This window comes from Typopeltis vanoorti, chromosome 7, assembly GCF_054136105.1.
Source record: "Typopeltis vanoorti isolate ZY-2024b chromosome 7, IOZ_Tvanoo_1.0, whole genome shotgun sequence".
Taxonomy (NCBI): domain Eukaryota; kingdom Metazoa; phylum Arthropoda; class Arachnida; order Uropygi; family Thelyphonidae; genus Typopeltis; species Typopeltis vanoorti.
In genome coordinates this window covers 3792029-3815015 of record NC_143555.1, presented here as the reverse complement: position 1 = coordinate 3815015, position 22987 = coordinate 3792029, and the positions used below count along the sequence as shown (strand labels likewise).

The following is a 22987-nucleotide window of genomic DNA, read 5'->3' as shown; positions in this document are numbered from 1 at the left end:
GGAATGCTAAGAATTTGATCCACTGTGCTATTTGCACCCGTGTTCAAAGGTGTCCATATTTGTGACTGCACACCTAGGATATTAACACGAATGTGATGCAATGTTTAGGTGTGGAAAAGTGTCCTCTTCATGAAGCATTAGTATATTGTACAGCAATCCCTCAATTAATGCGTCTCCGATTAATGCGTTTTCAATTAGTGTGTCATTTTTTTTTCTATATCCAAATGCAATTAATGCACCTCTAAAATTTGATTAGTGCACCTATATAAATCTTAAAAATAAATGTTACAGATGTATAGATAGAAAATTTAAAAATTTTCTATCTATACATTTTTTTACGGCTAACTATTTTAAAAAATCACTCACCAGGATGAAATAATTTAGCAACTGATTTAAAACATTTTACAAAGTTATTTTTTAATGGAACCATACTATGTTCCAAATTTACCACCAAAATTTATGTTGCCTGCTAATTACATAGCATTTTGCTGATCATATCTCGTGTCTCCCTTGCAAATGTTTTCCTTAGTTTTTTTTTTAAATTTATTTTAAAGTAATTTCTCAACTTTTAATAATGAGTAAAAGAATTAGTGAACCAAAATTGGAAGTGTGAAAAAGATTTGAAAAGTAATTGCATTGGAAGAAAAACTTGAAATAATAAAGAAAAATGAACAAGGTGAGTCCAGAGCAAAGATAGAACAAGAACACAAAATGGGTGAATAAACTATAAGAGCAATTTTAAGCAAAGCTGCTGAATACAACTTGAAGCAGCCTTACCATTCTGAAAAAGAAAGGTAAGGCTGCTTCAAGTTCATCATGCATGCAGACCACTCAAATTCAAAGTATTATAATGACTGAATTAGAGACTTCTTTTTACATAAATTGAAGATTGTAACTAAAAAAGATCCTGCTATGCACTAACCTTAAATCAAAAGCATTTAATTTTGATTGCAGAGCCTCTTTGCAATCTTGAAAGAAATATTTATCAAAGATGGAAAAAAAGAAGAATTCCACACTAGTGCTGGGTGGTTCGAGTGTTTCAAAAAGAGAAATAGCCTACATAAGTTTTGAATCACAGGCGAAGCTGCACGTGCAGATAAGTAGGTGGCTGTGAATGATCCAGAGATTTTGAAGAAAATTGTGGAAGAAGGGGGCTATTGTGACCAACAAATATTTAATGTCGATGAAACCAGCCTTTATTGGAAGTGAATGCCTTCCGAGACTTTTTTGGGCTAATCAGAGAAATCTCAGCTTGGTTATGAAGTCACAAAGGATAGAATGCCTCTTCTCTTAAAGGGCACAAAATCCTAGGACCCTTAAATGCATTAATCAAGGGCATGAACTGAGTTTTGATGAGAATGACAATGATAATGTCTAAGAGTTAATTAAATCTCATTCTGAGGAATCGAGTGATTCCGACCTGCTAAATTTAGATGCACAGCGGGAAGATTTTGAAGAATATGAAGAAAATTTAACCGGTGACAGTCAGCCAAAAGAGATTTCACAGAAACAATTTGAAAATATTTTTCGTACAATCAAAATTTTTAAGCAGCAATGCTTAGAGGGCTGACCCTGACGAAGAGAGAAGCAGTAAAATTTGCAGAAGAGTAGAAAAGGCAACAGGACCATATCAGTTGTATGAAAAAAATAAACATGCTCAATTCTTTGGTAAGAAGTAGAATAATAAATTTATATTCTGAATATGTTTTATGTTTTTCAGCCTTATGGTTTACCTTTAACTAGGCCCTGAGACATACCCTAATTCTTTTATTAAAAAAATTAAGGGTCAAAAAAGAAATTTGAGGAACGAATTATACTTTATTCCATAGGTTATTATATTTGATTATAATTTCGATTAATAAGTCCGTTTTAAAGAACGCATTAATCGAGGGATTGCTGTATTTAATTTTTAGGAATCACAAGAAACCAGGAAACAATTAGGGAAGTCTTTAACAGGAATAAATGCAAAAATATGATATCAGTGATATTTCTATTCTGTGGGTGTGCACCTCACACCTGGAATATATAGCATTTATTTATTTTTACTTACTTTAAAAACCCACTCTGAAGACCAACCAAACTTTTTCGGTCACTCACTTCATCAGCCTTGTACAAGCAAATTGGAGACCCCACATGGAAGATGAAGTAATCTTCCCACCTAAAGACAATCATTAACATCCATACCAATTACAGGACTCAAACCTGCAGTCTTTTTATTGGAGTGCAGACATGCTAACTTGGCCATGCAGTCAGTTTTACACATTGCCAATGTGAAGTTGGGATGCTAAGAGCTGTGACCTCTTCCCACTCGATCCTGGTCTTTCTTGCTATCTTGCATTTCTCCCTAGATTAGTTACTGCTTCTATCACCCATTCCTTTCATGCCACCCTCTGCCCACTGTTTTCCCCATTCATCTTACAGCAGTAGTTAAATTCTAAACTTCTCCAGGGCCCTTAAAGTAAGGATCATAAATTTAATCGCTAGATTGTCACAACATTTTTTAATTATTTATTTTGGATGATCTACAAAAGGACAATTATGCTTTGCAATATGATATTCAGTGGGAAACACACGGCACATTATTTCATGAGATAAAGAGTTCTGCTCTTCTACAATGTGTTGCAATGAATTCTCACTTTTACTTCTAATAATTGCTTCTGCACTTTTGTAAGATTTGGTATCTCTATGTCCATAAATTTTCTTTCTGAGTTGCTTTCGTTGGCATTGTTTAGACCCTTCCCCTTTAATACGTATTAATCCATTTATCCCTCTGATGCTAAGTGAATACCCTGATGTGAAGAACTAGCGCCTAGGGGTCTGTACCTCTGCACATGTCATACATCTCAAACCTTCATCCTTACAAAATAACCAATTGTATTTACCTTTGAATTCTATCCACTGGTCAATTGTCCAGCAAGTCGGCAAATCTTTCCTTTCATTCAACGTATTAATATTATCGCATTGCAATTGATGGGAATCCTGTATTTCTGTGGATCTGTTAAAATTTCTTTCTCTTCAGAAACTACACACAAACTGTCATTACAAACTCTTTTTTTTATTATCACTGTCATCTGAGCTATTTTTCCGTTTAAAGAAGGTACTAATGTACTTATCCCTAGTTGAAATAGTAGGGCTACATAAATACAAAAATATTAAATGATTTTCTTTGTGCTTCTCACAATCATGAGCTCTGATAAACCACTTCTAATCTGCTGTTCTATTGTTGGTTACTGACTGTTGCTGACAGTGCTGCCAACCAGAAAAGACAAAATATCACTACGAATCTGTCAAAATTCCACTACATTATGCTGCAATAATGTTTGCTTTTCAACCACTGCAAGATAACGCATTACAAGAAGCTCCAAATCTCTCCGTCCCTTTCTCACGCGTTAGGTGACTGCTGATATCGATGCCTTTATATACACATTCAAAACTGTAAACAATTGCTGAATAATAACACAATAATGTAGGCATAATTACAGTAAAGGAGAAAAAGTCACAAAACAGAAAAATGTTCCAGGTCTGGGCCCAATGCATGAAAAAGTTCCAGGGCTGAGCCCCAGAGTGTCCCGGCTGTATTTAACCCATCTTCCAAACCCTACCACTTCTCTCATTCTTATCTTTAACTCCTACTTGCCTCACACCACTCACCTCTCTCTCTGTCTGTACACAACCACTTCAGTTTCACCTATATCACTCTCCTGCTCTTTTATATTCTCTTTTACTTATAACTACATAACTATTTCATGAAATATTTTATGCAGAATTGTGCATTTTTAGGAGACATCACAGTGTATTGTTTTCCTTACCTCAAAACGGACATCTTGAAATAATTTCAAGCCACATCAACTGCTGTTCTAAGATCTTGAATTACATCTTCCAATTCAGATTCCAAACTCAAGAGCATCCCTTGCCAAAGAATCAGTAACAAAGCATTAGAAAAAAAAAATGTTGAATGCAAAATTTTATGTTTAATTTAGTTATTTTGGTGGCACACCAGAATACTGCTTTGATTATTCTGGCCAATAAGTAAATTAATTTAATTATGCTATGAAAAGAAAAAAGCAAGGCTTTTCTTTTTATGGAACACTTTTAAATTAAAAAACTTAATGAAATGATCTACTTTTAATTTTTTTAGGAAATGACAACATAAACTAATTATTAATTATAAAAACTTTAATAACTAACTATATTTTGGCAACGTTACATTTCCATCTTTAGGGATCACAAAACAATGACATGTGCACACAGGCACTCACCTCATGCACCCAAATTTGTTGAGGTTTGGGAAGTTTTTCAGGGCTGAGGCCGATTTAAGGAATAATCTTTCATACTTATACTTACTGCGGTGTAATAAAGTTGCCTTCTTCCAGCGTATTCTGTGGTGGGTGTCCACAATGCATGGTCAGCAAGTCCTGAGTGGCTGTATTGGTGGAACCATATGTAGTCCTTGTGTTTGGATATCCTGATATTGGCTGTGTTGACTGTCTGGCCACAGCAGGACAGCTTGCAACTGCAAGGGACCTGGTACACTCCAGGTAGGTCTAGGGGAAGTGGCTGGTCTTTGGTGGAGCAAATACCAATTTCTTATGTGTTATAATAAATTTAGTGTAATCCTTTATCCAAGTGTAAGCAAACAAAGTTTGCACCTGAAAATATCTTCATGACTGGTGTAAAGATTTTTGTCACAAAGACTTGCGAATTCTCTTTAAACTGTGTACTGTGGCGAGGAGGCGCTGCGGTCGTGACAGAAGCAGACGACGCTTAGGACTTCATTAGCAAAGTTTCCGTTGTGTGTGGTATCCATTTTTTTTAAATGTGCCCGAAGTGAAAGAATAAGTACAACATTAGTGTTTGAAAGCAAATTATAATGTTTTTGTAGTTTCAAGAATCTTGTAAAGCAAGTTTGTGTCAAGTTTTTCAGAAATAAATAACATCACTAGAGTTACATCAGTGAAATGTGTATGAATGTGTTCTAAAAGTATACGTATAAGCGAGCATTCGTTCTGCGTAATGATCAAGACTTTCACCAGCTTTACCACTCATCACAAGTCCGAGTTCTACTGCTGGGGTAAGGTAGTGCAACACCAGGAAACTCTGAGCAAATGTGGACCAAGCTCTCATCACTCCTTGTCTCAGTATCTCCCATAATACAAAGCGCATCTCCTTGCAGACATGTATACTGCTATGCATAAGGGAAGGGTCACTACCCAGACCAGTTTTAACCTTTATTGAGGTCTCATCAGTGGGAGGCAGACCCAAATGTGGAGATACTAAGGCAGAAGTTCTTATGTGGTTTGTAACTAGTCATGAGGTCATATTTTCTTAGGATTTTTGCTAGTTTTTGGATGTATCCTGGATATATAGAATGCTGATAGATTTAGAGAAATCTCTGTTATGAAGGGGGTGGGAGGGGAGGTTGTTGTTAACTAGTTTTATTATTTTTTGGGGTTGTAGCCATCAGCTAAGGTGGTAAGGATATGGCAAGTTCAGTAGTTAGGACATTGTAATCTGAACTGATTAATTTCACGCTGTTATATAGGGTTTTTATAATTCCATATTGTTGGGGGCGGGGAGATCAACTACTGGTGAATGTATCTACCTGTATGTGTAGGTTTTCTGTAAACAGAGAAATCCAGGGATCCATCCAGTTGGTGTGTAATCAGAGTGTCTAGGAAAGAGAGACTGTTGTTTTTCTTTACCAAGGTAAACTGGATCCTGGAGTGTTGATTGTTTAAGTGTGTTACAAAATTGTGGAGTGTAACCAGGCCATGCAGCCAAATAGCAAACACATCATCCACATAACGTAGCCAAACAGTGAGTTTATGTGAGCAAAGTTTAAGGATTTTTCTTCAAAGACCTCCATAAAGAAGTTGGCTTGGGGTAGAGAACCCATGGCATAAATTAATTGGTTTAATCCTTTATCCAAGTGTAAGCAAACAAAGTTTGCGCCTGAAGTATTTTCAGAACTGGGGCAACTTGTGGTAAACATGGTGTGGGTTCAGATCACTTGCCTTAGTATCTCATAATGCAAAGCCCATCTCCTTGTGGACATGTATAATGCTATGCAATATGGGAAGGGTCACTACCCAAACCGGTTTCGACTTTTATCCAAATGAAGAGCCTCAATAAAGGTCGAAACCAGTCTGGGTAGTGGCTCTTCCCATAATGCATAGCATTATACATGTCCACAAGGAGATGGGTTTTGCATTATGGGATACTAAAGCAAGTGATGTGAAGTCATACCGCCTTTACCACGAGTTGCCCCAGTCCTGAAAATACTTCAGGTGCAAACTTTGTTTGCTTACACTTGAATGAAGAATTAAATCAATTAATTTATAGTATAACCAAGTGGAAAAACTTTCAAGAAGAACCCATGGAAGGTCCCTCTATCTATTAGTGGAATTTTCCTTGTCAAACGAAATAGCTTGAGTTCGCTGTGAGCTGAAATAGGGCTGAGACATCTGGAGGAAATTTGGCTTGGATGAGGTCTAAGGTATCTTTGAGTGGGAACATTGGGGTTGTAGCCATCAGCTAAGGTGTTAAGGATATGGCAAGTTCAGTAGTTAGGACATTGTAATCTGAACTGATTAATTTCACGCTGTTATATAGGGTTTTTATAATTCCATATTGTTGGGGGCGGGGAGATCAACTACTGGTGAATGTATCTACCTGTATCAATTAATTTATAGTATAACCAAGTGGAAAAACTTTCAAGAAGAACCCATGGAAGGCTCCTGTATCTATTAGTGGAATTTTCTTTGTCAAACGAAATAGCTTGAGTTCACTGTGAGCTGAAATAGGGCTGAGACAACTGGAGGAAATTTGGCTTGGATGAGGTCTAAGGTATCTTTGAGTGGGAACATTGGAGAATGAGGAGGAGACATCGAAACTGACCATTAAGTCAGTGTGCTGGAGTGAGAGGTTTTCTATATTGGCTTTAAAGTGAGCAGAATTTTTTTTTAATGTGTGAAGGTGTGTTGCCAGTATATTGTGTAAGCCCTTTGGCTAATTTGTATGTAGGGGAATCGATACCAGCCACAATGGGATGTAATGGTACAATTTGCTTATGGATTTTTGGTAGTTCATACATCGGTGGGAGGGGTCTAGAGTTAAAAGATTTTAATCTGTTAGCCACTTTCACAGACCAAGAGGTAAACCTTCTTAAGGAGCCTGTGGAGTGTTCTGATTTGGGAGCTGGTGGGATCATATTCTATAGGGAGATAGGAACCCATCTAAAAGTAAAGAGGCAAGCTTACTAGTGTAATCAGATTGGTTTAGAAACACAGTGGCTTTTCCATTATCTCCTTTAGTAATTATTATTTTTCTTTTATTTCTTGCATAGCTTTGTATTCTTTTTTTGATGGGTTGCATTTTAGTGGTTTGGCTTGGGTAAGGACCCTGGCAACATCTAGTCTGATTGTTGGCAATATGGTTGAGAAGGCTGCAGGTACTTTGTTCTAACTGTATCATTATTTCTTCTGCAGGATCTTTTTTTTGGTGCTATAGTGAAGTTGTGGCCAAGCATGAGTGCGCTGATTGCTTCAGGCCTGAGGGTAAGGGATGACAGGTTTATTACTGTGTTGCGAGGTAGTTGAGGTTTGGAATCTGAGTTCTTTTTTAAACTTTCAAATTTTTTAATGTGCCGACATCATATTCTTTGAAGTTCTTTTTCTCTTGAAGCATTCGAGACATCGGAAAGGATCATCCAAAGGTCAATGTTCAGCGTAGCACAAGCTCTTCCTCTAGTGCACAAATAGCTTTCTAGGTGTCCGCCAAGAGAACACGGGCGATGAATGATGCGATATTAATAACACACACACTATAAAACTTGCATAAATTAAAAATCGAAATATATTAAAGGATAAAAAATCTAAAACTTAAAAACTGAAGGATGAAAAATGACTGATTTAAAAGCCTCGGAAGTAAAACTAATAAAATATGATTTACACACATGCACACATAAAATATGATATCATATCAATATTTTATTATAGTTTTACCTCTGAGGCCTTTAAATCAGTCTATTTCATCCTTCACAGTTTTCAAGTTATAGATTTTTAATCCTTTAATATATTTTGAATTTTAATTCTTACAAGTTTTAGTGTATTTATTACCTCAACTTACAACAGACAAAAATTATTATTAAAAATTCTCTAATTTAACTTTGCTGCCAGCATATATACACATAAATCACATTGCTTTTGCATACACATCACAGCGTCGGCATTAGTCGACAAGCAAAGCCCATCACTAATACGCAATAGCTGCTGCTATGATTCACCCACTTCTAACTTATCACAGCCTCTGGCACATTAGTTGCTAATCAGCAGTCAAAATGTTCGTTTCTCTCATTGTAATTTTTGTATTTCATCGTAACCCTATCATGCCTAGTAAGTTTTAAAAGAGGTAAACCGTGAGTAGACATATCGGTACACAATAAATAACGGAAAAAACTCACGTAGAAAGATTATTTATTAGTATAATTTTCGCCTGTGTGTCACAGGCATCCTCAGTACATTAAGCTCAAAATTAAACACTAACTGACAATTCCAAAAAGCGCCACCTAAGTAGCTGGTGTAAGATAACTTAAAAGGTCAATAACTTTCCTAAAAAAAAAAAACTACAATACATAACTTCTTCTTTTCTATCTAATGGTTATAAGAATTGCTTCATTGAAAGAACTTTGAGTAGTTTTAATATGTCTTCCTCTTCAAACACAGAGGAAATAACGCGCATTACTATCCCTTATGTACAAGGCATCAGTGAACGTATAGCAAAAGTTTTAAAACCACTAAATATTTTTGTTGCCTTTCGACCGTTTAGAAAAATCTCCACCTTTCTCACTTCTCCTAAGGACAAGCTTCCACATCTTAATCATCCAGGTGTCTACCAGATTCTGTGCTCTTGTGGATTATCTTATTTCGGACAAACAGGAAGATCTGCCTCTATTCGGCTAGAAGAACACCAATCTTATATTGAATACTTTAAACCTGAAAAGTCTGGACTTTCTGAACATACCATCTTCACTAGACACAGAGTTCATTGGAGAAAGACAAGAGTTCTCCACAAAAGTCAGTTTCTCATGGAACGCCTTTATAAAGAAACATGTGAAACTCTACTTCATTCTCCTAACTTAAACAGATCCGACAGCTTACGTCTGTTCCCTTTATGGGAGACAGTACTTTACAAATCAGCTAATCTTTCCTAACTTTTTATTATATTAATTTTTTTTTGGAATTGTCAGTTAGTGTTTAATTTTGAGCTTAATGTACTGAGGATGCCTGTGACACACAGGCGAAAATTATACTAATAAATAATCTTTCTATGTGAGTTTTTTCCGTTATTTATTGTACCGATATGCCTAGTAAGAGAAGTAACACTACCGATGAAAACTCCAACATAATAAAGAAGGCGAGGAAAGCTTTAAGTTTAAATGTTAAAATGAAGGTCATTAAACCTTCATTTTATAATCAGCATGAATTTGTAATGACCGACATGCCCTAATAGGCATGATAAACGAGGTTAAGAAAAATTACAACATAAACCATGTCATGGTTTATGTTGTAATGTTTAATGTCTGCATGGTTAGCCTAGTGGCTATGCGCTTCTCAACCATATGCCTGGGGAAAGGAGTGTTCTAGGTTTGATGTTACAACATAAACCATGTCATGGTTTATGTTGTAATGTTTAATGTCTGCATGGTTAGCCTAGTGGCTATGCGCTTCTCAACCATATGCCTGGGAAAAGGAGTGTTCTAGGTTTGATGTTACAACATAAACCATGTCATGGTTTATGTTGTAATGTTTAATGTCTGTATGGTTAGCCTAGTGGCTATGCGCTTCTCAACCATATGCGGTAAAATACTTCGATTCCATCATCATCTTCCTGCGAAGTGCTTGGTCTCGAAGCATTTTACCGAAGCCCACAAAAATCAACTAGACGAGCTTCTTTGCAGTCAGGTATACAACAAACAACTGTTTGGAGGGTTGTTCATAACTGCCTTTAACTCCATACCTACAAACTCAGATTGTGCAGGCTTTAACAGCAGGCCAATAAACTGTGCTGTTTCCAATTTGCCCAAAACATTTTGTCAAAAGTCAAAACTCATGAAAATTGCATTTGGAGATGGATATTTAGTGATGAAGCAACATTTTGCATATTAGGTGGGTAATCCGTCATAACTGCAGAATATGGGGATCAGAAAATCCTCACGCCATTCGAGTATTCGAAAGTCCAAAGGTGAATGTCTGGTGTGCTTTATCATGTTCAAAAGTTTTGGGGCCCTTTTTCTTTGCAGAAAAAAAGTGACAGCGATGAACTATCTGGACATGATAAAGCTGTGTCTGCTACCTCAGTTGGAAGATCTGCCAAATGCAGTGTTCCAGCAAGATGGAACAGTTTCCTGGGTGCTGGGTTGGGTGTGGTGGGATTCTGCACTCACCCAACATTAATGCAGCTTGATTTCTTCTTGTAGGGATACATGAAGGATGTTGTTTATCAGACCCCTGTGACCTCCATTGATGAACTGAAGACCAGAATTGTTGCTGCGACAGAAACAATTACACCACAAATGATGGAGAATACTTGGAGAGAAATTGATTATCGCTTGGACATCTTACATGCCACAAAAAGTATTTAGTATTCTGCAATATTGATTCTATAGTTAATAAAACTTTTTGAGTTACACTTTCACATTCTGTAAGCAGTTTTATTTTTTTTCTGGTTTGAAAATTATAGGCCACAGAAACCCTGACAATAATTTAGAATCACCCTGTGTGTTGGAAGGAAAACTGATGAAGAATAGGCTGGTTTAAATCTGAAATCAGCTTTCTCCCCAAATGTTTCTCTTCAATTTTTTCTTAGCTTCTGAAGTATACTACCATAAGTCTTACCTGCAACACTCAGTAGCAAACTTCCTCTAGAATTCTCACATTCAGCTTTATGTATATTTTTATAGACAGTACTAGGAGAGCCTACTCCGATCATCTAGAATTCAACCTTCTCACCAGTTATCTAAATTATATGGTGCAGACTCCTTAAAACTTTTATATTTCTATATTTGAGCATTTCTGAACAAGTATCATGTACTTTAGCTGCCTTTCCACATTTCAAGTTTCTGATGACTTCCTACCTCTAATATTGTTTATGTACTTAAACTGCATTTCTCTTAATATTTTCTGTCAGTGACTATTACTTCTTTGCTTCTAACAATCTTCGAAGTCATTAATACTGATATAAATCTTCAGTTTTTGTTATTTCCAATTAATTTTTAAGCACCCTTTCCTTCAATTCATGAGAATTATGTTAACTAGTTCATTAAAACTATCAATAATTCCCCCCACCTCTCTCTCTATCAAATTTATTGAAACATGTCCAGCTGCCATCCAACATCCCTTCAGTCCAACTCCATACTCATAGAACAAGTTTCTCTTCCTCCTTCTCCATCCCAACTGATGTTGTATACTGGAACAGCCTTCCCTCCCATGTTTCCCAAGGAATGCAACACAGAGACCGTTAAATATAATGTGAACAGGTTCCCAATTCTCTTCCCATACAATAGGGTGACCAACCAACCTTTCATGTACAGGCCAAACATAAAAAATAAATTAGCTAAATCAGTAAAGATGTCAGGTGCACTCCTGCTGAAATTAACATATGAATGAGTTCAGTATGAAATGAAGCAGATGATCAGAGACAGGAGAGAGAGTACACAGGAATTCCAGAGAAATTAGGGACGTGAACAGATATCACCAGTGGATCATACTAACAATTATGTTATCAGAAAATAGCTTGCACCTTTTTACACAACTGTTCTATTTCATCATCTAGATGGTCTGAAGTAGGAGCAGCTGCTTTAATATGCTTAAATTCATTGGTGTGGCTTTCAGCTTAACTAATAATTCTATTTGAGATGGGCCAGAAGTCTTAAAGATTATGATATACACATGGGTGGTGTGAAAAGTTCTCAGCCTCAACCATAAATGGCAACACAATCAGCAAGATTTTTTTTAAGTTGGTACATCTGTCATAAGCATTGATGTGAAATTGCAAGTCATTCTATCAAGTAGTTTTTTTATACAGCTGTTGGAAGCCAAAGTGTTATCTGTATCCCTTGAAATGGATAAAATTGAGTATTGTGCAGTTATAAAATTCTTTGTAAAAGAAGGTTTAATGGCAAAAGAAATTCATTCAGAGTTCATAAAGGTTTATGGGCACTCTTCTTCATTTTCGACAATTAAGAAATGGACTGCTGAGTTTAAATGCAGCCATACCAGCCTTGAAGATGATCCAAGTGAAAGACGTCCAAAAAGTGTAACAACACCAGAAATCATCAATCAAGTGCACGATATGATATTGGATGACCGGCGAGTCAAAGTGCGTGAAATTGCTGAGACCATAGACATTTCAAAAGAATGTGTAAGATACATTTTGCATGAAAAATTGCAAATGAAAAAGCTTTGCGCAAGATGTATGATGTGCAGATCAAAAACACACTCACAATTAAAATCTCTGAACAGTGCTTGGAGCAGTTTAACAAGAATAAAACTGATTTTGTGCATCAATTTATTACTATGGATGAGACTTGGATTCACCAGTACACACCAGAATCCAACCAGTAAAAACATTGGACAGAAGCCGGTTCTTCAGTGACAAAGAAGACAAGGCACTGGTGTTTTGGGATGCTAAAGGCATTTTGTTTATTAATTATCTTGAAAAGGGTAAATCAATAACCGGGGAATATTATTCCGATCTTTTAACCAGATTAGACAATAAAATTTGTAAGAAAAGACCCGGTTTGCAGAAAAAAAAATCAGGTAATAGAGTCCCCTCTTTCCTATAGGGTCATGCAAAGTCATTAGCTATTATAAATAAATTCATACAGATTATTATTAAGGAAACTAATTATTATTCATGTAACACTCACCTGTATTTGCTTTAGTTCCTGCAATAAGTGTGATCATAAGAGGATATCTGTTAAAGTGAATTACCTAAAATATAAATCAGAATTAATACTTACTGCACACGTCTGTATACAGTATACATCATAAAAAACTCATAGGGATCACACGAATCGTTTATTACAGTGAATTTTTTTTTTTAGCACACAGTATCGTAACTATGGGTTTCAGTTGGTATTTATCAGTAGTCCATTATAGTGAGTGCTGATTATATTATCAAACAATGAAATATACCAATTCACAGTGTATGATAGACATTCCAATTGGTGAGTTAAAATTCAATACAATCACATATTTCATTTACACCATATTTATTGACAATTTGTCAATAAAACAAGAACTATATAAACTTAATAAATCAGACTGAAAAGGGAAAAAAGATTGCCAAAAGCACAGTATGCTATGTGAGGTATGGGCTAGGAAGACAGAAAGAACATGTTATTTTTCTTAATTATTAGCTAATCCTTGAGGAAAGTTGTTCATAAGAATAAAGGTGGTAGTGGGCATGAAAGATGAGAGGAAAAAAATAATGGCCAGCAAGGCAGGGCTTAAGTTATCTCCCCATCCCCAACATAGCAGGTTTCTGCTAATGGTGATTAACTAGGTGAGGAAGGAATGTTGTGGCTGGGAGAATTTCATGAATAGTAAGGAATGAGACTATTTTTAATAAAATTACCTAAATACTACAATGACACAGTATATACAGATAGTATTTTAATGAATATTTTTAGAAAAATATTTTCATGACCTTTCCTTTTTCAAGAAAATAATAAACAGCTGTAAATTACACTGATTTCTTATGGAGCTTATCTTCGTTTCTGCTGAGCTGAGGCTTTACATCTTTACCATATATCCTGATTTTGAGACAAAAATAACAGAGGCTTCGTATATAACTATCACAATGCTATAGTGATATAATACCATATCTATTATGATGTACTTTTACAAATCAATGTATTTCTATTGGTATAACCCAAACTGCTAGTCTATCCTCATTCAGTGTCTGGACACCTAAAAAGGGGTACACCAAAGAAGTGAGAAATGGAGACTGAATCAATGTTCCTGATCAATTTTTTTACAGGTTACATTGTCTCCTCCAAATTATCTAGCTTTGGCCTAAAAAAAAGTTTATTATTATTAAAAGACATGTCACTTCTGCTCTTTGTCTTATTCATGCTATTCCTGTACTAATTTCACTTCTAAATGTGGAATTAGTAGACACTCATGTTTTCGCTTCACTAACTATGCCTGTAAGGAGAAAACAGGATACCCAGGAAAAAAAAAACAACTTCACATCACAATACAAGACCAACTAATTCAATGTTTTTTTTTTTATTTGGGAGGGGGGGGGGATGCTGAATAGCATGCACCATATCATGACTAATCACTACTGTGGCCAAAAGGGCCTCACTAGCTTGGTCGGTATAGAGAGCTCTTTGGTTGGAAAGACCTGGGTTCGATTCCTGTCCACGATGTGAGGAACCTTTATCTGGTCTCTTTCGATGAAAGGTGAATTAGCCAGTCTCATATGGAGGTAAGGGATTTTTTTCACCTGGAAACTCGGGTTTTTCATCCCCCAGAGCAGGCAAACTGGCCCAGTGAACACACAGGCTCAACTCGCCCCAATAGGGATGGGGGGAGATAAGGGAGGAAACTCCATATGAATAAATAAATAAATAAACCACGGCCAAACATGTGGAAATGAAATTCATCACCCACATAGGTTGGCTTTTGCATATTCATAATACCACTGAATGCAGGAGAGTGAGATACCATTTCACTCTCCTTCATCCTCTCACATATGGTCATCATGAATTCCTTTGATGTTATGAAATCCAATATCCAACCTCATTTAGAAAGATTGTGATGCTTCAGGTAACTATCAGAATATAATTTAGTCTAGTATTAAACTTCAGCACATTTTAATCATTTGCAGTTAATGCAGATGTTCATTAACAGAGTCACTGCCACATATGTATCAAGATTGGATTGGAAGCACTAGACAGGTATTTGCATTTATTATCAGCAATGATGGATACCCTAGTTATATCAGTTGCATTTCATTACCCTCAAAAATAATTCTCTACTTATTAGTTGACAAAATGTTAAAACATTCCATGCTATACAGACATCTAGGAAACATGCAACTAATGACAAAAAAAAAGGCACTAGCTACCTTTACCAGCCAGTAGATTTGGCTGCCTGGCTGGCATCCCAACTCTCTAATAAGCTGTAGATCCAAATCCTATTATCGGCATGGATATCAGTGAATCATCATCAAATTTTTTATATGTATCCTCAAAGGATGTACAGGATACTATGGTAGTAGTACATGTTTACATTATTACTATTAACACTATTCATCCAAATGAGTCTTCTGTCAGGATTTCAATTATGTTCTTTCTTGATAACTGTTCATTTCCCTATTTTTTCTCCAAACTCTCATGTTTGGTAACAGTGGCATTTGTTTGGTTTGTTTTCAAGATCTATACTAGTGGTTCATGTGCCATGATGACCAACTTTAAATTTGTTTCATCATCATCAGATATTCTGGAGGTTGTTGAAGAAGCTCAGAAATGGAGGAAAAAAAGTGCTGTAAAAGGAATGAGAGATGATAAAGGTGACATGAAAACGGGAGAAAAAGATATTCTTGATGTATAGAGTAATTACTTGAAAAATTGCTAAATGAAACAATCAGTGACAGCACAGTGGTAAAAAAACATTGACCAGGCATGCAATCAGTAATAAATATCCATACCTGAAGTAGAAAAAGCCATCAAAAGCCTGAAATGTGGAAAGGCAGCTGGAGTAGATGATATTTGGCCAGAAATGCTCAAGTATGGAGATATAAAAATCTTACAGTGGCTTACACTACATAGTTCAGAAGGTCTGGACAGAGGGATGAATTCCAGATGATTGGAGTAGAGCTCTCATAGTACCCATATATAAAAAGAGAAATAAAACTGAACGTGAGAATTACAGATGTATTTCTCTACTGAGCATTCCTGGTTATATTTATGCGCATACTTGAGAAACAGTTGAGAAGGATTGTGGAAGAAAAGCTAAGTGAAGAACAAGCTGGATTCTGGCCAAAAAGAGGCTATCAGGATCAGATTTTCACTTTACGACAAACAGTTGAGAAATTATGGGAATATAACAAAGATCTAACAAAGAAGTTTTGTAGATCTGGAAAAGGCATATGACAAGTTGCCAAGAGAGAAGCTAATCAAAATGCTACAGTTGTATAGTGTCAATGGGGCATTATATCAAGCAATATGTAGTCTTTATCTGAGTTGTAAATCAACAGTTAGAAACGAAGAGAAGTACAGGAAGATGGTTTCATGTTAAAGCTGGTGTCAGACAAGGATGTACATTATTCCCTGTTATTCATTATCTATATGGATCACATTATGAAGGAAAGTGGTATTAAACCTGATATCAAAATTGGAGATGTTAATCTCCATTCTTTACTTTACATGGATGATACTATACTTCTAAATAAATCCAATATAAGTCTGCAAGATTCCCTGATTCAAGTGAATAACTATAGTAATAGATATGGTATGAAAGTCAGCAATTAACAAGGCAAAGAGAATGAAAATAGGCAGAAGCACTGAAAATATTAACTGTACTGGGAATGGAGAACCTATAGAGTAAAACCAAGTAAAACATTTCAGCTACTTAGGCACAATTTTTAATGAAGATGGTAAATTAAATATAGAAATAGACAACAGAATCAACAAAGCTGATATGACAGGAAGTCAAATGAATAAATTTATATGGAATAAGAGAGAAATTAATCAAAACATTAAAGTAGCTGTATACAAGAGACAGTGTTCAAATCAATTTTAACTTATGGATATGAGAGCCAGGTTAGAAATGAAACATTTGACCAAAGACTAGAGACTGCAGATATGAGAGTCCTGAGAAAGATTAGGGGTATGAACAGATGGCATCAATGGCAATATCACATTAAAAATGAGGATATTAGGAAAGAACTTGACATTGTTAGCATCCAGGAATGTGTTATAGAGCTAATCTCAGGTGGTATGGTTCCTTAAACAGAATGAGAGAGGAAAGATTTGCAAAACAAGTGTTCTCTGTTAGGTTGGCAAGAAAAAGACCCAGAGAAACACTAAGATATAGGTGGATTGATACAGTAAAAAGTGCTTAGAAGATAGAAATATAAGATCTGATAATGTTGGAGTCTTGACAGGTAACAGACTGATTTGGAAGAAAATTGTGGATAGGAAGTTAATAATGATGTAAGTTTTTCATGTAGTACTATCATATCCTGCAGACCCCTTGAGTAATGTCAGGAATTTGATGATGGTGACTCGTATTTGTGGTTTTCGGTCAGCTGAGCTCAGATCCATAAGTTAAAGATGATTTTAACACTCGTGTTTTGCTAATTTGTTTTGCTAGTTTTGGAATTTTATATTCGTGAATGTCTTTCAAAAACAGATATTTCATCACCTAGTTTAAAAACCACTACACCTATCAGAGATCAGAAGTGACTTGAAGTCCCTAATTTCTTCTCTTGAGCAGTTCCAGTTTATTTAACTGTTAGTCAAGTCATGATTGTAATGAAGTATGTGAATTCTAAATAACCCTTTATTATGTGGGGATCAAGAAGATTATTTCTGGCAATAGTGGTGTCAGTTGGGGAGGAGGAACAACATCTACTTTTAAATATGGAAATGAACAAAGCTGAGTAACTTTGAATGTTGGATAGGAGTAGAAGCCAGACATGACATCTGAATCCCAGTACCATGCAAGCAAAGGCTGAAAATCCTGTCTTCACAGAATCATCACATGCAACAGGTATCATGAAGGGTTATGAAGAACAGAAAACACAGCACAGCTTTTTGGAGAGAGCATACGCTATGGAATCAAAACCTACTGTAGCATAGATGTGTATGAGGATGCCACAGGATGTTGATGATATTTGGTGAGAGAGAGGCTAGCATTTCCTTACTTGATGGCCTAAAGCTGGACTGCCCAACCTTAGGTAATCTGAGGGCCACATTTAAAAAAAAAAAAAAAAAGATTTATCCGATACGCATCGCAATGCATATCTAATAATTTGGCGAGCAGCAGCGACACAACCTCAATAGCTGAACAAATGAACAACATGTATGCACATTTAGGATTTAATGCTTCTTGAAAAACACGTGGGTATATAGGATTGTAAAAACACCAAATAAAAATTAACAACATCGCAATTATCGATTAGTGATAGAATTAAAATATTTAATACGCATTCGATTCAAATTGTTATTTTATTTTCTTCGCTTGTGAAAATCAAAACCCACAGGTAGGCCACATAAAATTGCACTGTGAGCCACATGCGGCCCACAGGCAGTGCTTTGGACAGCCCTGGCATAAAGTACCAAATGCTGTAGCTTTCCAAACTTTCGGTTTGGGTCACTAGATTAAGGTTTCTTGATTTATTAACACTTAGTCCATGTTGTGGGTGAGATTATCATCAAAAACTAAAAATAAAATAAAAAAATAGTGAAACGTTTGTGTAACAGAAGCAGAAACTGTGAGGGACTGTATCTGAATATATCATGTAACAAATATTTTTATAAGGGATATAAATTGGATTACTACTGAGAACGCCATGCCTGTCTTACAACCAAATGAAACCAAATGAACTGTGGAATCAGCATAAGATACAAAACAAAAGAAAGATCTCCAGTCCTCTTCAAACAGAATAATGCATATGTTATTCAGGAATGGCTAATGGAATGTACCATAATGGACATCCCTCTCACACACTACACATCTGGTATGGCAGAATGATGTAATCACAAGAATTTACTATAACTCTTAAGAGTGGCCAGGTTGAGAACATATCAGGGTTATTCTGAAAGCTCAAGAAGTAGGCCAAAACACTAAAATGAATAAGTAACCACTGGCAGCTCAGTGTATAATTTCAAAAGTATCTCAAATATTTCTAACACTAGTTATATGCTAACCTGATAAGTGCTGAAAAGGCACAAAATTACTCTATTTTTTCCAATTCCTAGTTTTCCAGCCTGATCTGTTGCCATTCCCACTGTAGCTAAAAATGTTGGCTTTGATACCAGTTCAGGAGTGTTTTCTTTTGCAGCTAGAGAAAATATAGAATAAGACCGAATAAATAAATATACTACAACAGAAAGTAAACTTGCTTTATGTTCTGAAATTAGCATGCAATCGTAACATTTCACTTTACAACTGCACAAATACACTGCTTGGAAAGAGGTTAATGGACACCTCCATGAGCAAAGTGCATCATGCCGTGTAATGAGTCACATGTCTGTAGCCAGTATAAATTGAGGAATATGATGCTCCCAAGTCAGTGCAACTGTGTCAGGGAGAAATGGTTGCGGGAAGGCAACGGACAGAGTTTGAAAGAGGTGTTGTAATAGAATGCCACGTTGCAAGCTTATCTGTTCAGCAAATTGGGCCAGCCCATATTAACAATCCGTGATACCTGCAGTGAACAACCTGCCACTGCACCACCCACCCCATTCACCAAATGTGACAGTAGGGTGCTACAAAGCATATAAATTGAGGAATATGATGCTCCCAAGCATCATATTCCTCATCAGATAATATGTAAAAATCACCATTTGTCAGCCAACATGTTGAATGTGGAGTTCTAGGCATTGAATGAACACAAAAACATTTACAACCGAGGCTAACAACATGGGTTTCTGTGGGAGACCAGCAATGTGCAAGCGTTATATTACCCAAACCAACATGCAGTGTCATCTTCAGTAGTGCAAAGAGCTTGTACAGTGAGACATAGAAGCTTGGAAAGCTGTGTTATGGAATGATGAATCACGCTATGCCCTCTACTGAGCAAATGGATGGGTGTGCCGAACGTCCAGTGAACAACTCTTAGAGTGAGTAACACCAACTATGAAATTCAGAGGTGGCAGTGTGATGGTATGGTCCTGTTTTTCCTGGTTTGGCCTTAGACATCTGTTTGTGGCAGCATGAACATTGAACTCTGAGATGTACCTGAACAGTCTAGACCAGAGTTTCCCAAACTATGTTCCGCAGAAAGTGAATAAGTGTTCCGTGAAAAATTAGCAAAATTAATATGCGCCTGGAATGGTTTTAAATCCTGTGACAAGTTCAAATATTTGAAAATCAGGCACTCCTCACTTTGCATGTGGACTGTGCTATTAAGGCCAGTGCATGTGCACTGGCCTTGACTCAGCCACCTGTGGTTGTTGACACCTGGGAGCACAAATGAGGTGTGGAGGTATCTATCCTAGGTAATGTGCGATCACAAGCAAGCTCGATGTGATGCACTGCGGCCTGGCATGCCTGTAGTGTGCGTTGTCGCATTTTTGCGATGCGATACAGCCTGCTGCGGCAATAGTGCGTGCTTAGCTTTACAATGAATATGATACCGATGATACTTGACTCTAACCAAGGTGTTCCGTTAAAATTTCAGGATTTGTGAAGTGTTCCATCATAGGAAAATTTTGAGAAACCATGGTATAACATTATCCAGCAAGTTGTAGGCAAAGCACAATGTTTTAGTCGGTATTCTCTCGCGCTGGATGAATCAACTGATGTTTGTAATACCTCGCAACTCGTAGTATTTTTACGTGGCATTGACGATGAACTTAATGTCACACAGGAATTAGCGTCACTTCATAGCATGCATGGTACTAAAACAGGAGACGATATCTTGAAAGAAATTAAAAAACACTAACAGAATATAATTTGGACTGGAATCATCTGCAGTGCATGACAGTTGATGAAGGAAAAAACATGTCTGGTATAAAAATGGGATTGGTTGGGCAAATCACAAAAGCTTGTGAGGATGCAGAAATATCAAAACCAATGTTTCTTCACTGTGTTATCCACCAACAATCACTTTGTGGAAAATACGTTGATATGAGCTGTGTCTTGAAACCTGTTATTTCTATGGTAAATTTCATTCGCTCTCATGCACTTGATCATCGCCAGTTTACGTATTTTCTCGAGGAATGTGATTCTGAGTATGTTGACTTGACGTATTATACAGCAGTTCGCTGGCTTAGCTGTGGAAAGGTTCTTTCACGCTTCTTTCATCTCAGGAATGAAAGCGATATATTTCTTACTGAGAAAAACCGTTACTAACCACTTTTATCAGATACCGAGTGGGTTTGGAAATTGGCATTTTTTGCAGATCTGGTGAACCACATGAACAATTTGAATTTAAAGTTGTAAAAATAACTTAGTTTGTGATTTATTATCTCATATCAAGGCATTCAGAGCAAAGTTTATACTTCTGGAAGGCCAGGTGAAAAATTGTAACTTTGCTCATATGCCATACTGTGCAGAATTGCATAAAAAGGGTGAAGCAGAATTCCCTTTCTCTTTCGCAAATTTAGTTATTTCAGATCTTAAATAACAATTTCAGAAGCAATTTGCTGATTTGGACGTCAATGCTAGGGAAATAAGATTGTTTCAAAATCCGTTTAACTGTGTTGTTACTGATATCCCAAGTCAACTTCAAATGGAAATTATTGAACTTCAGGCAAATGAACATATTAAAGATAAATACAAGGAAGGAAACTTGATCGATTTTTATAAATTTTTCAACTCTGAGCAGTTCCCAAATTTGAAGAAATTTGCTTGTAAATTTATCTCTATTTTTGGGACAACATATCTTTTCGAACAAACTTTTTCCTGAATGAAATATATCAAGTCAAAATACAGGGCAAATTTATCTGATGAACATTTGAAATCGCTAGCTTGTAATTAAAAAAAAAATCAGCTAATGCCTTTTTATTCCTGTATACGGGGAGTAGGCGAGTAGCTTGTAATTAGCACTTCAAAATTTGAACCCGAGTTTAATAAGATTTTAAAAACACAAACATAGTTACATCATTCACATTAATGGTTTTATTATAATTTGTGATAAAAATATGAGAATTTGCTGATAGTGTTCATTGTCATTAATATACAATAATTTAATCTCATATACTCTGTAATCAATTTTTATCTGCTTTCAATAAAGCTCATTGTCATTAATATATGATAATTTAATCCCTCATACTCTGTAATCAGTTTTTATCTGCTTTCAATAACTCATATCTAGTTCTAGAGTTTTTTTTTTTTTTACTACGACCCACTGAACAGTGCTGAGGTACCCAATGTAGCCCTCATGGCGAAATGTTTGGAGACCACTGGTCTAGCCAATCAATGCTTCCTACTTTGTGGTGTCTCCACGGAACTTGACCACTGTCTTTCATCAAGACAATGTGCCATGTCATAAGGCTGCTGCTGTAACCACATTGTTTGTGGACATGAACGTCATCACGCTTGACTAGACTCCACAGAGCTGGGTGAGGTCAAAGGATGTCTGCCCCACAATAGTCCAGAACATTACATACCTACAGGAAGAATGGGTCAAAATTACCACTGATCACTATTATATGCTTGTGGAAAGTATGCCTTGTAGCATTCCTGTAGTCAATCACAGTGAAAGGAGATCCTATATCTTATTAAGGTGGGTATCATGGCTGTTTGTAACTCATACTATGGTGTCCGCTGACTTCTTTCCATACAGTGTATCAATCTAATTACAATAGAAAATTTTCCAGAAATAATATCTAATTACATTTCTTTCATTTAATCTATTTGATCTAATTGCTATGACAAACATTTTAATATTCCTATTATTATTGTCATTATGATTACTTTTTTTCATTTGTAATTTTCATTAAAAACCGTCATTACATTATTAGGAATATGCTAATTTATGCATTTAATGATATATATCTAAACTGGCAGCTGTGCAGCATTCTTCCTAGACTGCCAGAAGGACTCACAGCTTTAATTCTAGTTACCAGCTAGAAGAACAAACATTTTTCTAGCTTTTTCTTTCTCCAGAAAATAATTCTAGCATCCATGCATACACACACACACAAACACAAGGGCTTTCCTTGCATATAGTTTTTTTTTTTTGGATTGCTTAAGGGTCAAACCTATATAACTGAGAGGAGGCCTCTACATAGCCTTTAAAG

General features: G+C 36.2%; 1 protein-coding gene across 1 annotated transcript in view; it reads right to left on the bottom strand.

Annotated features, from left to right (window-relative positions):
* Lamtor3 (Late endosomal/lysosomal adaptor, MAPK and MTOR activator 3) overlaps positions 1 to 22987 on the bottom strand; it is an 82632-nt gene that overhangs the window by 27513 nt on the left and 32132 nt on the right. The window contains exons 4-6 of the mRNA XM_090395628.1: positions 18947 to 19080; positions 12929 to 12992; positions 3810 to 3909 (exon numbers count right to left, since the gene is read on the bottom strand). Of these exons, the coding sequence (XP_090251754.1) occupies positions 3836 to 3909; positions 12929 to 12992; positions 18947 to 19080 (272 nt within the window). The 3' untranslated portion in view covers positions 3810 to 3835. The remainder of the gene's footprint in view (positions 1 to 3809; positions 3910 to 12928; positions 12993 to 18946; positions 19081 to 22987) is intronic.